Raw genomic sequence first — 20,158 nt, forward strand, 5'->3', positions numbered from 1 at the left:
ATGCTTTTATTTTATGGATTTCAGCCTCTGCCCCTGGGAGTGAAGTGAAGCACATTTGGGGGTCCCCTGCATGCTTCCACCTGTCCCCACACCATCACATTTAAAAATGCAAGTGGCGCTCGCAGACAGGGACCACTTTGTGAATGGGCACCCCCAGTTTTGGTGGGGGTACCCAACACCCATTAAAGATTTTTGAATCAGTAGGGACGCCCAGTTTATGCCACCTTTCCCTATCAATCCATATTATGTGTCAAAGAACGCATTGTGAGTCACAAAGACATTTATTTACGTCTTGTAATGAACCTTAAGTACATTGCGATTTAGGGCTGTGTCTCTATAAAGCCTGTAATTTTCCAAATTACAGATTTTACGACTGCAAAACTCTTATGTGCATCAGGCCGTGCGTTTTTTGTTTCCTGCTCAGGACAAAGATCTTTCCACTGGGGGATGTTTATTCATCTTGGGTAACATTGTCGCTTCTTTATATGCCGGACTGCAGCAATAAACGACTGAAGATGACTGGTTAACATTCCTAAAGTGTCTGTGTGCAGCACTTTTAATAACTGTCAATTAAATAACGGAATTATGGATTGTGTGATGACTGACGGAAATAAACTTTTCATAGAAAATGCTGAAAGTCACATTTTCCCACTGGGGTGGGTATAGCTCATCGCTTTATTGGCTTGCTGTCTGCAAGATAGCACAGCAAGTTGAATACTCCCTGCTGGCAAATATAGTGATCTGAAAGTCGCCATTTGAAATCCTGGCAATGCCGACCGAGCCTGTCATCCTTCTGAGGTTGGTAAAGTGAGTGGTAAAAGCAACATCTGTTATTTTACAATGCTTATTTTATTGATAAATTATTAGGGTGCTTTCAAACACCAGGTCTCGTATGAAACGCTCTCTCTATATGTGCAAGCATTATAGACATACATGTTTATTACTGCAGGTTCCTAAGTAATGCGGCGCAGTTTTACATATGGGTGTGTGGGTCTCTATAGGTGGCACAGGCTGATGGGTGCTATAGGTGTCACATTTCCGAAAGTTATAACTATTGGCATTGTAAATGACAAAGCTATTAATTTAGCTATTTTAAAAAAACAACACATAAATAAAAAAAATGTCATTTATAAGACCAATAGCTCAAACTTTCCTAATGCGAGACCTATTGCATTTCCAATGCTCGTTTATATTGTTTATGTGTTTTATTATGTCTACAATGTTGATTAATTGTTGTGAAATATCCTCCAACATGAAAGAGTGTTAATTACATTTAAAATAATTCAAGAGATTAGTATTACACGAAGGAGAATTCAATTAATTGAATGAGTATATCCCAACACTCAACCTAGAAGATGTTTTTATCTCCTGTATTCTCTCCTTCCTCCCTCCTTTCTGCTATCTTGACACTTTAAGATGGCCGCCGTCTTTGCCTTCAATCGACAGCAATTCAACTAAAACATATCCCATGTATTTAAGCATAAAAATCTCTTCCACTTCATATAAAAAATACTAAAGAACTATTGATTCATCAATAGATTATTTTCTAAAAAGGAGACGGTTCAAATCAAGAAAATTATATAATACATATGAAGTCAGTTTCGACAAAGAACGTAGTCACTTTTGAAGATGGTCATCGCGTTTTCCATTCAACCTCACATAACATCATAATCCTGCGCCCCACGAATCAAAATTTTAAAATAATCTGGAAGTATATACATATGCTCGCACATCGGCCTGCACGATTGAGACCCATTCCGTGACGGCATCTTCTTCCGGTATAAGGCTAATGAATGAGCAAGTAAGTGCGGAGTTAGGATATCTATGTACCCTGCCAAAGTGATCCACTTTTGACCAAACTCCACCTTCTTGCGTCCATACAAGTTTGGTTCATTATTTAACCACGGCACCACGCCAGACTTAATCTCTGACAAAAGCCTTCTTCAGTCTTCCCTAGAGTGGTTCACTAATCGACCCAGACACCAAGCTTGAGAAATCTCCAATGTGGTTGTCTAAAGACTCGTTATACTAGCTAAAAGGAATTTTTACGAGTCCAACATATAAGGAATTGGAGAGTTTGTATACCACCAGATTATGCATTTAGTCTGCAATGTTTTTTTAATAAAAAATAACTAAAGCACTATTATCCCCCATTTTTTTATACAGATGAAAGTGTTGTTAAGTCCACATTAGACTGATTCACATTGCAGCAGTGTAATGTAATTTACGCTTTTACACAGCTTAACCACATTTTGTTTTTAAAAAAAACTCAGAAATAATAAAGGCTAATCTGGTTTTTCTCCAATAGATTCTATAAAAACATTCGGCCTGCCGCTTTTAAATCATCAGATTAGATTTGTGTTAAAACATAATAAGATATTTTTGGGATATAAGGTTATTAATGAGACTCTCACTGTATATTTGTAACTCTATACACGGGTTGGTGAATATCTCTCTTTAGTCAATAAAATCTCTATTAAACCTTTACTCAAATCTCTGGTTTTTGAGCAACTTACAGGTTATGTGAATTTAAATCTGAAAACCAATTTATTAAATTTTTCTTTTGACGGGTGTTTAACTTTCTTTAATTATTAGCACTTAATTTGTACACATAACGTATTGGATTATTCATTCGATTTAGGGGTCTTCGGTTCACAGTATAGAAACTGTGTCCTGACGATGGTCTAAAATAGGAGAACAAATAGACCGAAACGTTGACAAGCCCACCTAATCCCATTTACAATTAAATTGTTTAATAACATTCATGGTATCTTCTATAATGTTGTCCATGCTGTTAAAGATTTGGAATAAATGTTGACAAAAGTGTGAAAGAGAAACTGATTAGTGTAAAAAGAATTTAACTCATTACACTTTTGTATACTTGTGTTATACATTTCATGTACCCCCAATGAATTTTTCTATATAAATTGATGCTTTTCTGAAAAAGTATACACCCGTCTTGTTTTTGTTTTGAGATTCATTCATGTTGAAAAAATATGTTTAACTCCAAAAATGTATTGGTTGACGTCACTATTTAGGACTCCATCAATATATGAGAATATTATGAAAATTATGAGAAAAACAAATTCCTTTGTAGGCATATTTATCTATTATAAGTCTGCTTAGGGACAGGAAATGTCATGAGTTCTTATGAGATTTCACCTTTGAATATAAGGTGGTGTTTCTTTCTGTGAGGCTGGGCAGTCGGAGGTCGTACAGCTTCAGAAGGATGAGCTAAACTGTGCCCTGAAACTAGGCCTATGTATATGTCCCATGGCAGTTTTGAAGTAGACACCAGGTTCCGAGGCGGGCAGTGCAGCTACATGAGGAGTCTCTCAGCATCAAAGTTAGCGCCCTTGGTCTCAAGGCTTTTCCAGGGCCATGGATGACTTTTAGGGCTCACATAGCCAATGCTGACTGCGTAGGCCTTCTTGAATGCAGTTCACGGCATGAGGCATATTTCTTTTCAGCACGTTGCTTTCCTTGAGCTGAGACTCCGCTTACGGCTGGACCACTTAAGGAGGATCCATGAAAGGTGCTGGCTGGAAAACCCGAGGGGTTGCGGATATCATGGGTAGGAGGCCCTGAGACAGATTGTCTTCAAATTCAGAATCATTACATAAAACATACTGTGGACTCTGCAGTTTGGAGTACCAGAGAGCCCTCCCTGTTATCCATCTAAGTAGGTGCCCTCGACGTCTTCTATGCTGGGTATGGATGGTGACTCGGATGAGCCTTAGCACTGCATTCTGTAATGACACCTCATAGCTTGGAAGCCAAACCGCATAGGTTCCTTATGGAGACAAAGGTTGCAATCCCTACGTTGAGCCGTCCATGTGAACTTGATGTATCATTTACGAGGACATTAGAAAGTTGTGTTCTTCATACCCCACCCCTACGAGTCATTGTCATCCAACCTGGCCTTAAAATGTTTGGTCTGTTTCTGTTCTGAAACAGTCTGCAATCAGATGATGCCTCCAGGTGTTCAGGGCAGAATTTCTGATGTAATGTCAAGGATTCCTCTTTTGTAGCACAGTGGGTTAGGACATCCAAAAGATACGCCCAAACCTGATAGGAAAAAGTCTAATTGCAAGTGTATTTTGGGGCTTGGAATCACAAGTAACCTTGAAACTGAAACATCTACTTTGAAGAAAGACATCTTTAAAGTCTACACCCACAACTAGATGGCATGAGTATACAAAACATGATCTGCAAACATTGATTATCCAATTGTAATGCACTAGCATATATCACCATGGAACACACTGTAAAAAAACAACAGATTCTACCTCATAGAGTGCACAGTAACTGCTCAATATGCACTAAAACCAAGAAAAACTCCCCCACACTTGTCTGTTGAGAAAGTTTTTTAATGCCATGGCAGAGGCTAGTTCTACTGTTGCTCGCCTGCTTTAGAACTATTGTCTTTTGCGCAAAAATCTGGATGAATACTCTGGACGGGTTAGAAATCCACATTTTCAGCAAGTCTCTTCTCACAGGAAGCACCTTCTAGTTCTTTCACACTCCCACTCAAAGCTGACAATCTTAACCCACCATGGAGCCTTTGGTGATGTTGAAGATCTATATTTGTTGTTAACCTCTTCTCACTCTCAGTGTGACACTCCTGTATGGACTTTCTGGTGCGTTAAAAGATTAATCTTTTGAGTAAATCTCTTGTCACATTTAGTGCATGGAAAGGGCCTCTCTCCTGTGTGAATAATCATGTGGCGTTGCAGTTGTGACCTGTACATGAAAGTCTTTCCACATATATTGCATGGAATGAACTTTTCACCTCTGTGGATTCTCAGATGATGATCAAGATCCGTCTTATACACAAAGCTCCTCTCACATTCAGTGCAAGGAAAAGGATTATTTCCAGTGTGGACTATCTGGTGGCGTTTTAGACTCGTCGACCGTGTAAAGCTCTTCCCACATTCATTGCAAAGATAGGTTTTCTCACCTACGTGGATTCTCTGGTGATTCTGAACATGTGCATTGTGAGTAAAGTTCTTGTCACAGTTTTCGAATAGAAAGGACTGAGCACCTGTTTCTTTGGTCTCTTGATGTAGCAGACTTATATTCCTAATAAACCTTGCATCACAATCAGTGAATGGGTTCTTCTCTTCAAGTACGATCGTTTGGCGTTGATTGAGGGTAGACTCATGAGTAAAGTTCATCTTGCTCTCACAGCACAAAGAGGACTCTTTTGAGATCATACTTCCTGGATCCGAAAGATCTGATGTAGAATGAAAAAAGAAGAAAAACATTTAGAGATATTGTATTTATTTAAAAGGGAAATAATGAAGTAGGGTTTTCACTTGTCAAAGGCGGACAGTAACCTACAGGCAAGTAATCACCAATCAAGTAATAGGTGTTCAGCTGTCCTGTGAGTGGCCAGTCCATGCATGTTTGTATTATGTCTACTCTTGCACATATAACCATTCTAGTTAACTGGAAATATCTTGAGAGTTCCTCCACTAATGCATGGTGGGAGCGGCTGAGGCACACAAGGGAAGCAGAATATACCATGGCTCAAAAATATCCTTGGATCTAACGGAATGCACATGGAATACGCTAGATGAATACTTGGAAATCATAATTTCTCACTATACTTTAGTCCGACAACACCCCTTTCTTCATAGCCACAATCTACAGCTAGCAGTCCAGATCGCCTCCATTCATTGTTGATGGATGTCTGATGATGTCATTACTCTTCAGACCACTGTCCAGTACAAGATTTCTCTGTTCTTGTTGTGATTTCACCTTCTTCGTTTTCTTTTACCTTTTTTGGGTTGTTTTTGTTGTTATTATTTCTTTGTTTTAATTTGTTCCCCTCTAGTGAGCACAGAATATGGGCCAATTGTGGAGAAGTGTGGCTCACTGGTTAGAGCAGGCAGACCCTGAAGCAGAGGTCGGACCCGGGACCAGGGTTCAATTCCCGACGCGGCAGGGTCTCGAGCTCAAATGTCCACGGACTCGATAATTCTCGCTTCGGTGCCTGACCTAATCATGGGTTCACACTCTGCAACTCTGGGCATTAAGCTTGCTTAATCTCCACAACGGCCCCCCGCGGCGGGATGCCTGGCTTTCACCTTGGGGATGCCCTGTAGGGGCTATCTCACAGGGAAAAGCCAGGACGGGTTCCCAAGGCAAAGCGCTTAGAGACCCCTGGGTTATAAGCGCTATATAAATCCAAACATACATACATACATACATACAATTCAATAGCCCCTGCCTTATCATCCATGCACTTTAACTCTAGTGTGTTTTAGCAGCCAAAGGACAGCGTGATGTGACTGTTATAATGATTAGGGAATACTTGTTATGCAGTTTGAGCATTATTTGTTGTACTTTGCATACTCATGCCTCGTTTCTTCTTTTCAGGAATGTACCAATATTAATGGATACTCACTTTGTCATGTTGCTTTTGAAAAAGACTCAATAAAATATTCTGAAATAAAAGGAAAATGATACTTACCAGTATGCATCTGTTCTTGGCATGTAGAGCTGCAGAGTTACACACTGTACATAGATCGCCACCTAGTGTTGGGCCCGAATGTTTGCAGTTTGTTTTTGTCCTGAAATTTTCTTTGGAAGTCACGAGATAGGTGACTCCTCCTTTGGACCACATTGCGCATGGGCATCGGCTCCATCCTAAGATTGTTTTTCGCCATTAGGGAAATGATGGAGCTTTGCAAGATAAAGAAGGATGTCCATTTATGCTGTATCTAATTAAGAAAATACTGGAACAGACAAGGGTAGCTGGGGAGGCGGGTGGGTGTGTGTAACTCTGCAGCTCTACATGCCAAGAACAGATGCATAATGGTAAGTAGCATTTTCCGTTCAAGGCATATGAGCTGCAGATTACACACTGTGCATTGACTGTATAGCAGTACCCAATCTTAGCGGCGACCACCCCTATCTGTTGCAGTAGTTTGAAATAGTGTTTTGAGAACAGCCTGGCCCACGTTAGCTTGTTGTTTAGTTTGCGCATCTACACAATAGTGCTTTGTGAATGTGTGCGGTGTAGGCCAAGTAGCTGCTCTGCAGATGTCATCTAGGGGAATGTTCCCTAAAAATGCCATTGAAGCCCCTATTTTCCTTGTAGAGTGGGCTTTAGGAGGAACAGATAACGTACGTTTAGCTTTGTGGTAGCAAATCCGTATGCATTTGACAATCCATCTAGCTAACCCAGATTTTGATATGGGGTTGCCCTTGTGTGGTGGTGAGAAAGACACAAAAAGTTGTTTGGCCTAACGAAAGGGTTGTGTTCTCTCAATGTAGTATAAAAAATGCTCTTTTGACATCTAGGGTATGAAGAGCTCTTTCTGCTACTGTCTGTGGCTGCGAGAAGAAAACGGGCAGTTCCACAGATTGATTGAGGTGGAAGGGAGAAATGACTTTGGGAAGAAATTTTGGATTGGTACAGAGAACAATCTTATTGTGATGCATTTGCAAGAAAGGTTCTTGAATGGTTAGAGCTTGTAATTCACTAACTTTCCGTAACGAAGTAATAGCCACTAGGAATGCAACCTTCCATGTTAAAAACTGTAGTTCACATTTATGTAACGGTTGAAGGGAGGTCCCATTAGTCGTGTGAGAACGATGTTTAAATTCCACACTGGTGAAGGGGGTACTCTGGGAGGAATTATTCTTTTCAGGCCTTCCATGAAAGCTTTAATAGTAGGCACTCTGAACAGAAATAGATGCGGTCTGTTTTGAAGATATGCTGCTATGGCAGCCAGATGCAGTCTAATAGACGTGTAGGCTAAGTTGCATCTTTGGAGGTGAAGTAAGTATCCTATGATGTGTTGAATAGACACATCTAGGGGATTAATATTGTTGCTGTGACAATATATTACAAAGCGTTTCTACTTAGCTACATTGCATGCTCTAGTGGTTGGACATATAGCTTCTTTTATAACGTTCATGCAGTCTGGAGGAAGGTTAAGATATCCGAATCCTAGGATTTGAGGAGCCAGATCGCACGGTTGAGCTGAGCTGGGTCCGGGTGCCCGATCTCTCCACGGTCCTGTGTTAAAAGGCATGGAGATGGGTATAGTTTTTGGTGTGGTACTACAGACAGTTGTAGCAGTGTGGTGTACCACGGCTGTCTGGCCCACGTTAGAGCAACTAGTATGAGGGTTAGAGAATGCTGCTGTAGTTTGTGTACTACTAGTGGCAAGAGTGGTAGAGGTGGAAAAGCGTACGCAAATCTGCCTGACCAGTTCATCCATACCGCATTGCCTTTGGACCGTGGGTGTGGATATCTGGCAGCATTTGGCGTTTTCGTGGGTGGCAAAGAGGTCTATCTGAGGATGTCCCCACATCTGAAAGAATGGTTGAAGAACTTGCGGATAAAGTTCCCACTCGCGGGTCTGTTGTGTCTGACGACTTAACAGATCTGCTATGGTATTTTGTACTCCTGGAACATGCTGGGCTAAGGGGAATATGTTTTGAGGTATAGCCCACCGCCATATGTTTTGTGCTAGTTGAGAGAGTTGCAGGGAGTGTGTTCCGCCCTGTTTCTGTTTGTAATACATGGCTGTCATGTTGTCCGTACGGACTAACACAGCTTTGTTTGATACTTGCTTTTGGAAACCTTTCAGTGCTAGGAATATGGCTAGTAACTCCAGTTGATTGATATGGAGTAACTTTTGTTGTGGCGTCCACCTGCCTTGCATGGTGTGTTGCAGTAGGTGGGCTCCCCAGCCAGAGAGCGATGCGTCCACTGTCAAGACTATTTGAGGAACTGGCTCTAGGAATGGTAGCCCTTTGGAAAGGTTTTTGGTGTTCCACCACTGCAGAGAGCGGACGGCACTCTTGGAGAGGACGCATTTGAAGTCTTGCATGGGGCACTATGAAAATGCAAGAGGCCATCATCCCTATGAGCTGCATGAACACTCGTGCTGGCAGGGAGTGTTGTGGCTGAAACTTTGTGAGAAGAGCTTGCATGGTGGCTATTCTTACTGGAGTGGGATAAGCTAGCGCTGTCGTGGTGTTTATTGTGGCACCGAGGTACTGTTGTACTTTGGATGGTTGCAGATGGGACTTGGTGTGGTTTATTGTGAACCCCAGGTTGTGAAGCAGTTGGATAGTGGCATGAGTATGTTCCACACACTGGTTGCATGAGCTGGCTTTTATGAGCCAGTCGTCGAGGTATGGGAAGACGTGGATGTGCTGTCTTCGTAAATGAGCTGCCACTACTGCTAGGCACTTGGTGAATACTCTTGGTGCTGTTGTGACTCCGAATGGGAGTACTTTGAATTGATAGTGCTGCCCGTCTATTACAAATCTGAGATACTTCCTGCGAGCTTTGTGAATGGGAATGTGGAAGTATGCGTCCTTGAGATCTAGAGTAGCCAGGAATTTGTTTTGTAACAGAAGAGGAAGGACTTGTTGGAGTGTGACCATGTGAAAATGGTCTGACTGTATGTATATGTTTAGAGGTCTGAGGTCTAGAATAGGCCTTAGAGAGCCGTCCTTCTTTGGGATAAGGAAGTATAGGGAGTAGACTCCCTTGTTTTGTTGGTGCAGAGGAACTGGTTCTATTGCACTTTTTTTCCAGCAGAGATATTACTTCAAGCTTTAGCAGTGATAGATGCTCCTGTGACATTGGACGCTGTTTGGGTGGTATGTTTGGGGGGATGTTAGTTCTAGACAGTAACCTGATTGAATAAATTGTGGCACCCACCTGTCTGATGTGATGTTGGTCCAGGCAGGAAGGAATTGTTGTAGTCTTCCCCCCCACAGGAGTGGAATGGTGGGGGGGAAGTGGAGGAAAGTCATTGGGTAGGGGTGGAGGCAGAGTGGGAGTTGTTGGTTTTGCCTCTGCCTTTGTTGTTGTTACCCCTATAATCCACTCTTTGGTAGCCCTCAGTGAATGTAGATTGGCTAGGGGCCTTATAGGAAGTGGAGGGGCTGTCGGAGGAGTAGCCTCTTGTGCTGCCTCTATATGATGAGCAACGAAAAGAACGTCTGGGAGCTTGCAATTGCAAGGCTCCCATAGATTTAGCTGTGTCTGTGTCTTTTTTCATTTTCTCTAAAGATACATCGACATTAGGGCCAAATAAGGGTTTCTCATCAAATGGCTAATTAACCCCTTCGCTGCGGCGGCAATTCCCGCGCAGCGCTAGGGGGGCAGGGGGGCGGGGGGCCGAGCGGCGCTCGCATGCTCGTGACGGAGCCGCTCCGTCACGAGCCGCGGTTGAGCTGTGCTCATGACGGAGCGGTTCCGTCACGGCCCCGCCCGCTCAATAGAACGCGCCGCGCAGGCGCGGCGGCAGGGCCATGACGGAACCGCTCCGTCATGAGCACAGCTCAGCCGATGCTCATGACGGAGCGGCTCCGTCATGAGCATGGGAACCGCTCCGTCATGAGCACAGCTCAGCCGATGCTCATGACGGAGCGGCTCCGTCATGAGCATGGGAGGGGTTAAGGATGGAATTTTGCACTTCAGGTTTGAAACCTGAAATACGTAGCCAGGCATGCCTACGCAAAAGGACACTGGTATTAAGTGCCCTTGAGGCAGTATCTGCGGCATCTAGGGCACAACAAATGGAAGTGTTGGTGATATTTTTACCTTCCTCTATGAGTTCCTTGGCCCTGTTTTTATATTTATCTGGAAGATGCTGCATTATGGATTCTAGTTCATCATAATTAGGGCTCCCGGTTTTATAGTATTTATTTTTTTGCCATTTCCGTCTGTATTCCATATTTATTTTTGCTACAAGCAAAAGACGACGCTACAGCTAGTATTTTTCCACATTTATTTAAATTGACAATGCACACATGCGCTCGGTTGTTATGTGAGGGCACTGTCAATGTGCGAGAGGAGAGACCTCGGAGGGCAATAGCTGCTTGCATGGATGAGGGAATCCATTTTGAGGAATTTCAATCAATTGCTTGGCCAGGGCTCAGCTGGAGGGGATTGGTGTTCTATTTGGTCGAACTGTAAGGATGAATGTACAGATCTGTAGGTAGCTGTCTCCCCTGCATGGTTTCACAAACCAGTCAAAACATCCATGCCAAGCACTCACATTGCGCTGACTAGTTCCCAAGTGATCAGACCTCATTAGCATGGATTGTACAGGATCCCGGATCGCACAGTGGGGCCATCTCTCCCACCAGTTGCACAACACCCATTTGGCTCAAAGGGCTCTAACCACCTCCCCCCCTCCCCACACCCTCCTCACCCCCTGTGTGTGTCAGCCCGGGCTGAGACAGCTTCCCGGGCTGGCGTCAGTCTTCTTGCAGCCGCACCATAGTACTTCACAGGTCTTTAAAAAGACAATTCACTTGTTAATGAGGCTTTGTTGTTTTTTTTCACCCCATCTTAGTGCTCCTGCATCTTCAAAGCCCTCAAACTTTCCTTCACAGCCCCTTGGCCACAGCACGCTCTAGGATGATTCTGCTAACTACCACTCACTTAATGGTAGCTATTTTCTTAAAAATAGCCCTGAAAGTATTCAAAAGCTGTGAGACGCTGAAAGTAATAATATGCAACTGAAGTCAGAGATAATTGATATGATTCAAAATCTGGAATCAGTTCTGAGAGGATAATAAAGTTGCACTGCCTAGGTAAATCACAATGAAAGCAAGAACATGACTATTAAACAATTGGCGCAAGATCACACAACCAGTGGTATAGCAGCGGTACCTTGGGCCCTAATGCAGGTTTAAAAAATGCTCCCTCATCCACGTCCGAACTTAAGGTGTGGATGAGGGAGCTTTTTTTTAGCTCGTGTGGCTGAAATCCTAGCATTGTTTTGCAGCCTCCAGCGTCCCCAGAAATCCCTCCCTGTGCTAAAACCTCAGGAAAGGAGCAGGTTTTCAGCAAGCAGCGTAAGTAACCACTGGCAAGTTTGGAAGTGGGCCTTGTGCTAACATTCGAAAATACCTTGTGCTCTTCTCTGTTCCATTTCAAGGCTACTATGTTTGGGGAGCATGGCTAAAGGCTTTTAGTTTATTGGACTTCAAGCATCCCATATTAGTGAAGGTGCAGCTGTATTTTCTAAAAACCTAATGAAGCCTGCAATAAAGAAAACTAAAGCTAACGCAACGTTTTCAAGCAGCATAGAATGTACAGCGCCCAGATTGTTCTCCCAACAGCGCTTATAGCCAGACCCTGGGACTTTCTCAGCAGACTTACGTTTCTAGCTCTACAACGCCGCTAGTGTGGGGTGCTGCCTGAGAGCCCTTTATTGGGACAGGGCAGTCAAATGTGGTGAAGGAGAATGGACATGGAGACAGATCCTGATTTAAATGCAGGTAGTAGCAAGAACATCTGGAGTAGTAGTGAACAGCCATGAGGAGCAAGAGAACAGGGATGATACTAGTGAAGGTCGTCCAGCCTGTGGCTGGAGGAGATTCTTTTCCTCTGTGAGCTGCTGGACTGAGCAGTCTTGAGCAAAGCCCGCCTATTCGCTTTAATACTGACAGACACATTGGATAAGATCATAGCTCTACCAGGAAAGATCTATTTTGATTTTAGTGACATGAGCATTAAGAGCAAAATAGTGAAAACTTAAGTTAATATTAAAGAAAAAGCTGGTCTACAACACTTTTGTTGTTAGAGAGCATTTATGTGTACGTGCCTTTCTATTTGCAGAGTCTTTGTGCGTGTTACTATGGGTATTGAGACTGTCTTACTTTGCTTGGGTTCCTCTCTTTAATCCTGGACTTGGTGGTGAATCTGTCTCAGAGGGTAATTGAGGACTGATTTATAGCGTGTACTAGATAACTCTTAGGCCACCCCCCCGCACTCCCTTGTTGTGTGTCAGTCCAGGCTGAGACAGCTTTCCGGTCACACACCGCCGCACTCGAGTACTTCACAGGTCTTTAAAAATACCATTCACTTGTTAACAAGGCTTTGTTGTTATTCTCACCCCTTCTTAGAGCCCCTGCACCTGCACTGCCCTAAAACCTTCCTTCACAGCACGCTCCGGGATGATTTTGTTAAAGACCGGCATCGCAGCATTCCCAAATGCTTGATTAATTGATTGTGTCTGGCATCACACGTGATGTACACTGACTTGTGCACTGAAGCACGGCAAAATGTGCTAGTATTTTGCCGTTTCTAAATATAAATACAGACAAAGGAAATATAGTTGTCCGGCTGTATTTATATGTATAACTCGGTAAAAACTGAAAACCGGGAGCCCTAATCATAATGTGCCCTGTCATATCTTGCCAATAGCGCTTGATTATTGGCAATGCGCCATATGTTAGCTGCCTGTGATGCTGTACGCTTACCGGAGGCGTCAAGGAGTTTAAATTCCTTATCTGGTGGTGAGGCCTCACCTGATGTTTGTGAATTAGCACGTTTACGTGCATTAGATACTAGTAAGGAATCTAGCGGTGCTTGACCTATATTGTAAACTGGATCTGTAGGGGCAGCTTTGTATTTCTTTTCAATACAAGGGTTGAGGACTCGAGCCCTGACAGGATCTTTAAATACCTCCGTTGCAAGCTTAATGACCCCTTTAAGCATTTGCAAAATGGCAGTAGACCTTTGTGTAGTGTCAAAAGTGTCCAATAAGAAATCTTCCTCGACAGTATCTGTGTGCAAGTCAACCCCATGGTACTGGGCAGCTCTCTGGATTAATATGTTAAAACCTATAGTGTCCTTTGGTGGGGAAGGCCTAGAAGGATATACATCGTCTTGAGGGACGTAAGGCACATCAGGGGTGTTATAATCATCCCATGGATTAGGTGACTAAGACTATTGGTCCCTACTGGGTTATGTGCACCCCCACATATGTCACAAGAGTCTGTATCTACATTATCATCTGGATCAGTGGATGGTGTAGGCGAATGATGTGGTGGAGGAGTTTTAGGAGGAGGAATAGTATGGGGAGGTGGTGGAGAAGGGACCCTTAATGGAGAGGTTGCAATGTCTCTCTACTTCTTTGGAGGAGTTGCAGGCACTTCTAGTGGTCTCTTCTTGGAACTAAGAGTTTGTTGGCCAGTCTTAGGATCCTTTACAAGAGTCTTTTGAGTAGGATCTGGTGTAAAAAGCTTTTCTGTGGAGGGCATATCCTTCGGTGTCGAAGTTTTCGGTTCCAGAGGTTTTTTCGGCACCGACTCGGTAGCTGGTCTAGGGTCTTTCGGCTTAGAACTGTGACTTTTTGAAATGTTTTTAACGAGAGCGTGTTTTTTCGGTTCCAGTTGTTTTTTCGGCTTCGAAACATGCGAGTCGGGACCTTTAGGCAGTTTTTTTACTCGGCTCCGAGTGCGGTTTTGATGTCGATGAGCCGGTGCCAATCTTCGGCGCAGAGTGCTTGGGTGTTGAAGCAGCAATCGGAGTGGATGAGGAAGATGGCTTCTTCTTCGGTGTCGGTATGGGATCGATGCCAGAAATAGGCTGACTCGAGCCCGAGCCGCCTGAAGGTTTAGTAGGCTTCTTTGCCAAGCCCGAAGGCAGGGTGTGGGAAGCAGTCTCTCGGTGTGCACCCAGGCACGAAGGTGAGGGTACACGCGCGGCTATCTGCTTTGCTTTTCCTGCCTTTCGTCATGGCTCCTCTCACAACTGCTCCTCCCCCACCACAGAGTGCATCTCACGGCTGTGTCATCGCTTTCGCTTTCACGGCAGAGCGGCCGTGTCTCTTTAAACTTTTCTTGCATTGCTATTGAGTTCTATTTATTATTAGGCAGCCAGTTTCACCACTGGGTATGACAGAAAGTAATTCGCATGCTGTTTGTTGTAAACACGAAGGCCTTTACATGTGATGAATATGGCGGGATGGATAATGTGCGTGCTGGCGGGGATGTGTACATCCGGTGCTGTGTATTCTATTAGCAAAACAAACGTGAAATCTGCCCAGTGCGACATCGCGCTCTCCCTAGAGCTTCTACATAAAAGGAAATGTATTAACTATAAAAGTGTACATGCGACTTTCCCGACAATTAACTCACGAATAACCTGCAAACACCACCAAGTAATGACACACTGTCTACACTAAAACTGTCTACACTAAATGTACAATGACTCATCTATCCACTCATATTAAGGGATCATATTAATCTGCTTTCCACACTCGCTGCGAAACAAGCACCGCAGTAGCTTTTTAATGAAGTTGCTGTACATCTATTCTAATTAAGCACCGCTATTTAATGTATATATTTGTTTCATGCACGCAGATTTTTAGGTCTCGCTGAACCAATTCGTAAGCATTGTTCGGCGAGATTCTAGTAAGGCTTCCGAAAAGTCTCCCCAAACTGCGGATTAGGCACAGTTCTTGTGAGCCAGGCGCGTGCACATCACCAGCCACATCGCACTCCATACACCATTTGTCTGCGACTTCAAAGCAAGCCGCTCCCCCGCCCCCCAATCAGACTTCAAAGGAATGCGCTCCCCCGCCCCAGCAATGCTACTCCCCTAATGAAAATCTTTAAATAGTCCATTGTCCCCATATTTCTGTGCACATTTCAATACCGCTTTTCTGTGCCTCGTACATCAATTCATTTATTTTTATATTCATAAGAGTGTTTGCTTTTCAGCCGTCGCTCATGTGCACCTCTCTCACAATCTACTTTCCATGTTGCTCTGTCGCCAGCGTCCTTCTCCCCCACCCGCTCTGCACTGCTCTTTTTTTACAAGCACCAACGGTGGATCACCCTTGTAAATTTTAAAATAAAAAAAATACATATTCTATGTATCTGTTAAGAGCCTGGCAGTAGCAATATCTGTTCCAGATGTAGTTTTCGGATGACCTGCACTTAGTTCGTTTAGTTGTTTACCTTCTTACTGATCAGAGTGCCCTGTATGTGGATTTGCTTTGCATTTCAACCAAACCCTTCCAAGGACCCATGTCTCAGGTTCCAGCAGGCGCGGATATTCAGAAGATGAGGAGGGTCGATTATTTTTCTTGAGTTACAATTTTACAACATGCTTCTCTATTAGCGATTTCTATGAAATTACATTTTTGCCCCTTGGTTGAATACGTGTATATTGAAAATGCATGGGTGTGATTTTCATACATCAAATATGATTGAACAATGGAGGTGCGGGAGTTTGTTTCAATCTAAGCAGGTGGTGTGCATTGAAATGCAGGTACCGTGGCAAGCAGGCACTGCGTCAGTTTAGTGTGTTGGCCCCACTGAGACTTGAGAAGAACACGTCTTCTCTATCTAGCTGGATAAGCAGCATCATTGAATCTACCACCCTCAGTCTACCGCCCTCACTCTACCGCCCTCACTCTACCGCCCTCACTCTACCACTCTACCGCCCTCACTCTACCACTCTACCGCCCTCACTCTACCCCTCTACCGCCCTCACTCTACCCCTCTACCGCCCTCACTCTACCCCTCTACCGCCCTCACTCTACCCCTCTACCACCCTCACTCTACGGCCCTCACTCTACCACCGTACCGCCCCCACTCTACCGCCCTCACTCTACGGCCCTCACTCTACCACCGTACCGCCCCCACTCTACCGCCCTCACTCTACCACTCTACTGCCCTTACTCTACCGCCCTCACCTTACCACTCTACCGCCCTCACCTTACCACTCTACCGCCCTCACTCTACCACTCTACCGCCCTCACTCTACCACTCTACCGCCCTCACTCTACCACTATACCGCTCTCACTCTACTGCCCTCACTCTACCACTCTACTGCCCTCACTCTACCACTCTACCACCCTCACTCTACCACTCTACTGCCCTCACTCTACCACTCTACTGCCCTCACTCTACCACTCTACCACCCTCACTCTACCACTCTACCGCCCTCACTCTACCACTCTACCGCCCTCACTCTACCGCCCTCACTCTACCGCCCTCACTCTACCGCCCTCACTCTACCGCCCTCACTCTACCGCCCTCACTCTACCGCCCTCACTCTACCACTCTACCGCCCTCACTCTACCACTATACCGCTCTCACTCTACTGCCCTCACTCTACCACTCTACTGCCCTCACTCTACCACTCTACCACCCTCACTCTACCACTCTACTGCCCTCACTCTACCACTCTACTGCCCTCACTCTACCACTCTACCACCCTCACTCTACCACTCTACCGCCCTCACTCTACCACTCTACTGCCCTCACTCTACCGCCCTCACTCTACCGCCCTCACTCTACCGCCCTCACTCTACCGCCCTCACTCTACCGCCCTCACTCTACCGCCCTCACTCTACCGCCCTCACTCTACCGCCCTCACTCTACCGCCCTCACTCTACCGCCCTCACTCTACCGCCCTCACTCTACCGCCCTCACTCTACCGCCCTCACTCAACCGCCCTCACTCAACCGCCCTCACTCAACCGCCCTCACTCAACCACTCTACCGCCCTCACTCTACCACTCTACTGCCCTCACTCTACCACTCTACCGCCCTCACTCTACCACTCTACCGCCCTCACTCTACCACTCTACCGCCCTCACTCTACCACTCTACCGCCCTCACACTACCACTCTACCGCCCTCACTCTAAAATGCCTGCCGTATCCCCAGCCCTACGGAAAGAACATAGATACCATTTTTAAAATTAGGATTTAAATATAGTTCAAACAGCTTCATCCCCAACCCTTACGCTCTTTTGGAAGCTGCAGCTTATTGTATGTAACAGCTTTGAAGAGGACTATTTTCTACCTAGCTCAACCATCAGGCTAAAGACACAATTTTTATTAACCATTTCACTCTCATATAATTGGCAGCTTTGTTTCTTGCTTATCCGGCTTATGCATCAGCATGTTACAATTTCTATTGATGATGCCTTGTTGACAGCTGGGACTTCGTGCACATTTTGTGCATGATTTTTTATTCCTAAACCTACATTGCTGTCAGTATTCCAAACTGTCACCTTTAGCATTGTGTTCACATGGTTTTATTATAATTTATTTAATTTAATTGCTGCTCACTATGTTCCGCTTTCTCGGGCCTTCAGAAGAAACATCCTACTTACAATTGAGTGTGTTTCACACGTTTTACCAGCCCTTGAAAACAATGCATATTTCACGTCCATTCAGTAGTAGCAAATCCTTATATATTATTGACAGAAACACTATTCCGCTTAAAATTCACTCATTTTGACTCGCTTCACATGCCCTTTCTAGGCGCTGCATGTTTTATTTCCTCTGCCCTAGTAGCCGTTCAAAGCAAGACACTTTATGTTTTACTCGCCCACCTCCACTGGCTATTCAAAAACAGTGTTTGTTTAGAGATACCACTGCGTCATAAATGGTTGCTTCATCTCCAGCCTACCAAAAGGTTAGAGGAAACCATTTGTTATACACATTTTGTTAACCATCAAAATGGTTTCATCCCTAACCCTACAAGCCTTTTACAAGCAGTGGTACATTATAAATCACTGTTTTATAAGTGCCTGTTTTGTCCCTAGCCCTGCATGCCACTTTTGAGGGAGAATTAAGTTTTATAAATCATGCACTTGCACACAAAATATTGCAGCACTTTACAAATTCAGAAGTTTTTTTGGCTTGCCTCCTCCTTCCTCGTGTTCGGAGCCCTCTCCACCCTGGAAGCACAAACGCAGCTGTGGATTTCTCACAGAGGAGAGCCAACGCTGAGACCTCGCACTGCAAATCCACTCCCCCCTCCAGCACTCATACGTTGCCTGCTTCTGTTTACTTTGGTGGCGCCGGCGGCATTTTCAGATCATTAACCCTTCCCCCCCACCCCCCCCTGCCGATACTTTCAAAAATGTGCAGTGCTACGTGGCCTACTGCCGCTTTAAATGTGCCCTGTTTCCTTCTGATCCTCAGCAAAGCACTTTATCACTCTGTACCCTAATTCCCTATTATCATAACATTTGAGGCTCCTCGAAAGAGTCTGTCCTGATGCTGCCTTAAACTTTGTATATAGAACTGAAGTGTACATCACCCCAGCGGAGTAACATGGGTCATCTGCAGAGCGGCAGGCGCCACCCTTCAGGGGCCCACTAACGAAGAGGTGTGGCGCCGCGGCCAGGGCGACTGACGCTGGAATCTGGGGACCACGGTTCGATCCCCGGCTACGGCGGCAGGTCAGCCCAGCACCATGTGACTCTGGGCAATAGCTCGCTTAATCTTCCCGACGGCCCCCCAGCGCCTAGAGACCCTTACGGGTGATTGTGCGCTTTACAAATGTGGACTTTACTTTACTTTTATCATAAGCCAAAGGACAGTGAGTATCTGTGCTGTATGGGGGTCTTTCAGCATTCTGTGGGGTAGGGGGCATTTGCATTACGTCACTGCATCTGCCACGTGGAATACCTACAGCTAGTCCTAGCTGTTTTGGACAGCACTTTGCATGCTGGGGCTCGTATTCTATCACCAGTTTCCTCCCCTCTCTACACCCCTCTCTATCGCCCTCACTCCATCTATCTATCGCCCTCACTCCATCTATCTATCGCCCTCACTCCATCGATCGATCGCCCTCACTCCATCGATCGATCGCCCTCACTCCATCGATCGATCGCCCTCACTCCATCGATCGATCGCCCTCACTCCATCGATCGATCGCCCTCACTCCATCGATCGATCGCCCTCACTCCATCGATCGATCGCCCTCACTCCATCGATCGATCGCCCTCACTCCATCGATCGATCGCCCTCACTCCATCGATCGATCGCCCTCACTCCATCGATCGATCGCCCTCACTCCATCGATCGATCGCCCTCACTCCATCGATCTATCGCCCTCACTCCATCGATCTATCGCCCTCACTCCATCGATCTATCGCCCTCACTCCATCGATCTATCGCCCTCACTCCATCGATCTATCGCCCTCACTCCATCGATCTATCGCCCTCACTCCATCGATCTATCGCCCTCACTCCATCTATCTATCGCCCTCACTCCATCTATCTATCGCCCTCACTCCATCTATCTATCGCCCTCACTCCATCTATCTATCGCCCTCACTCCATCTATCTATCGCCCTCACTCCATCTATCTATCGCCCTCACTCCATCTATCTATCGCCCTCACTCCATCTATCTATCGCCCTCACTCCATCTATCTATCGCCCTCACTCCATCTATCTATCGCCCTCACTCCATCTATCTATCGCCCTCACTCCATCTATCTATCGCCCTCACTCCATCTATCTATCGCCCTCACTCCATCTATCGCCCTCACTCCATTTATCTATCGCCCTCACTCCATTTATCTATCGCCCTTCATCCATCTATCTATCGCACTCCATCTATCTAT

The 20,158-nt window shown here is 45.1% G+C and overlaps 1 protein-coding gene across 3 annotated transcripts in view; it reads right to left on the reverse strand.

Moving 5' to 3' along the window:
- LOC144772194 (uncharacterized) overlaps nt 1-20,158 on the reverse strand; it is a 233,405-nt gene that overhangs the window by 8,890 nt on the left and 204,357 nt on the right. Inside the window, exon 12 of one of the 3 annotated variants that reach the window (XM_078656323.1) lies at nt 4,357-5,236. The exons of the other annotated variants lie outside the window; for them this stretch is intronic. Coding sequence (XP_078512449.1) covers nt 4,611-5,236 — 626 coding nt within the window. The 3' untranslated portion in view covers nt 4,357-4,610. Of the gene's footprint in view, nt 1-4,356; nt 5,237-20,158 lie in introns of those variants that run through there. 3 annotated transcript variants of the gene reach the window in all.

This window comes from Lissotriton helveticus, chromosome 8 (genome assembly GCF_964261635.1).
Source record: "Lissotriton helveticus chromosome 8, aLisHel1.1, whole genome shotgun sequence".
In the NCBI taxonomy this organism is placed as follows: Eukaryota; Metazoa; Chordata; class Amphibia; order Caudata; family Salamandridae; genus Lissotriton; species Lissotriton helveticus.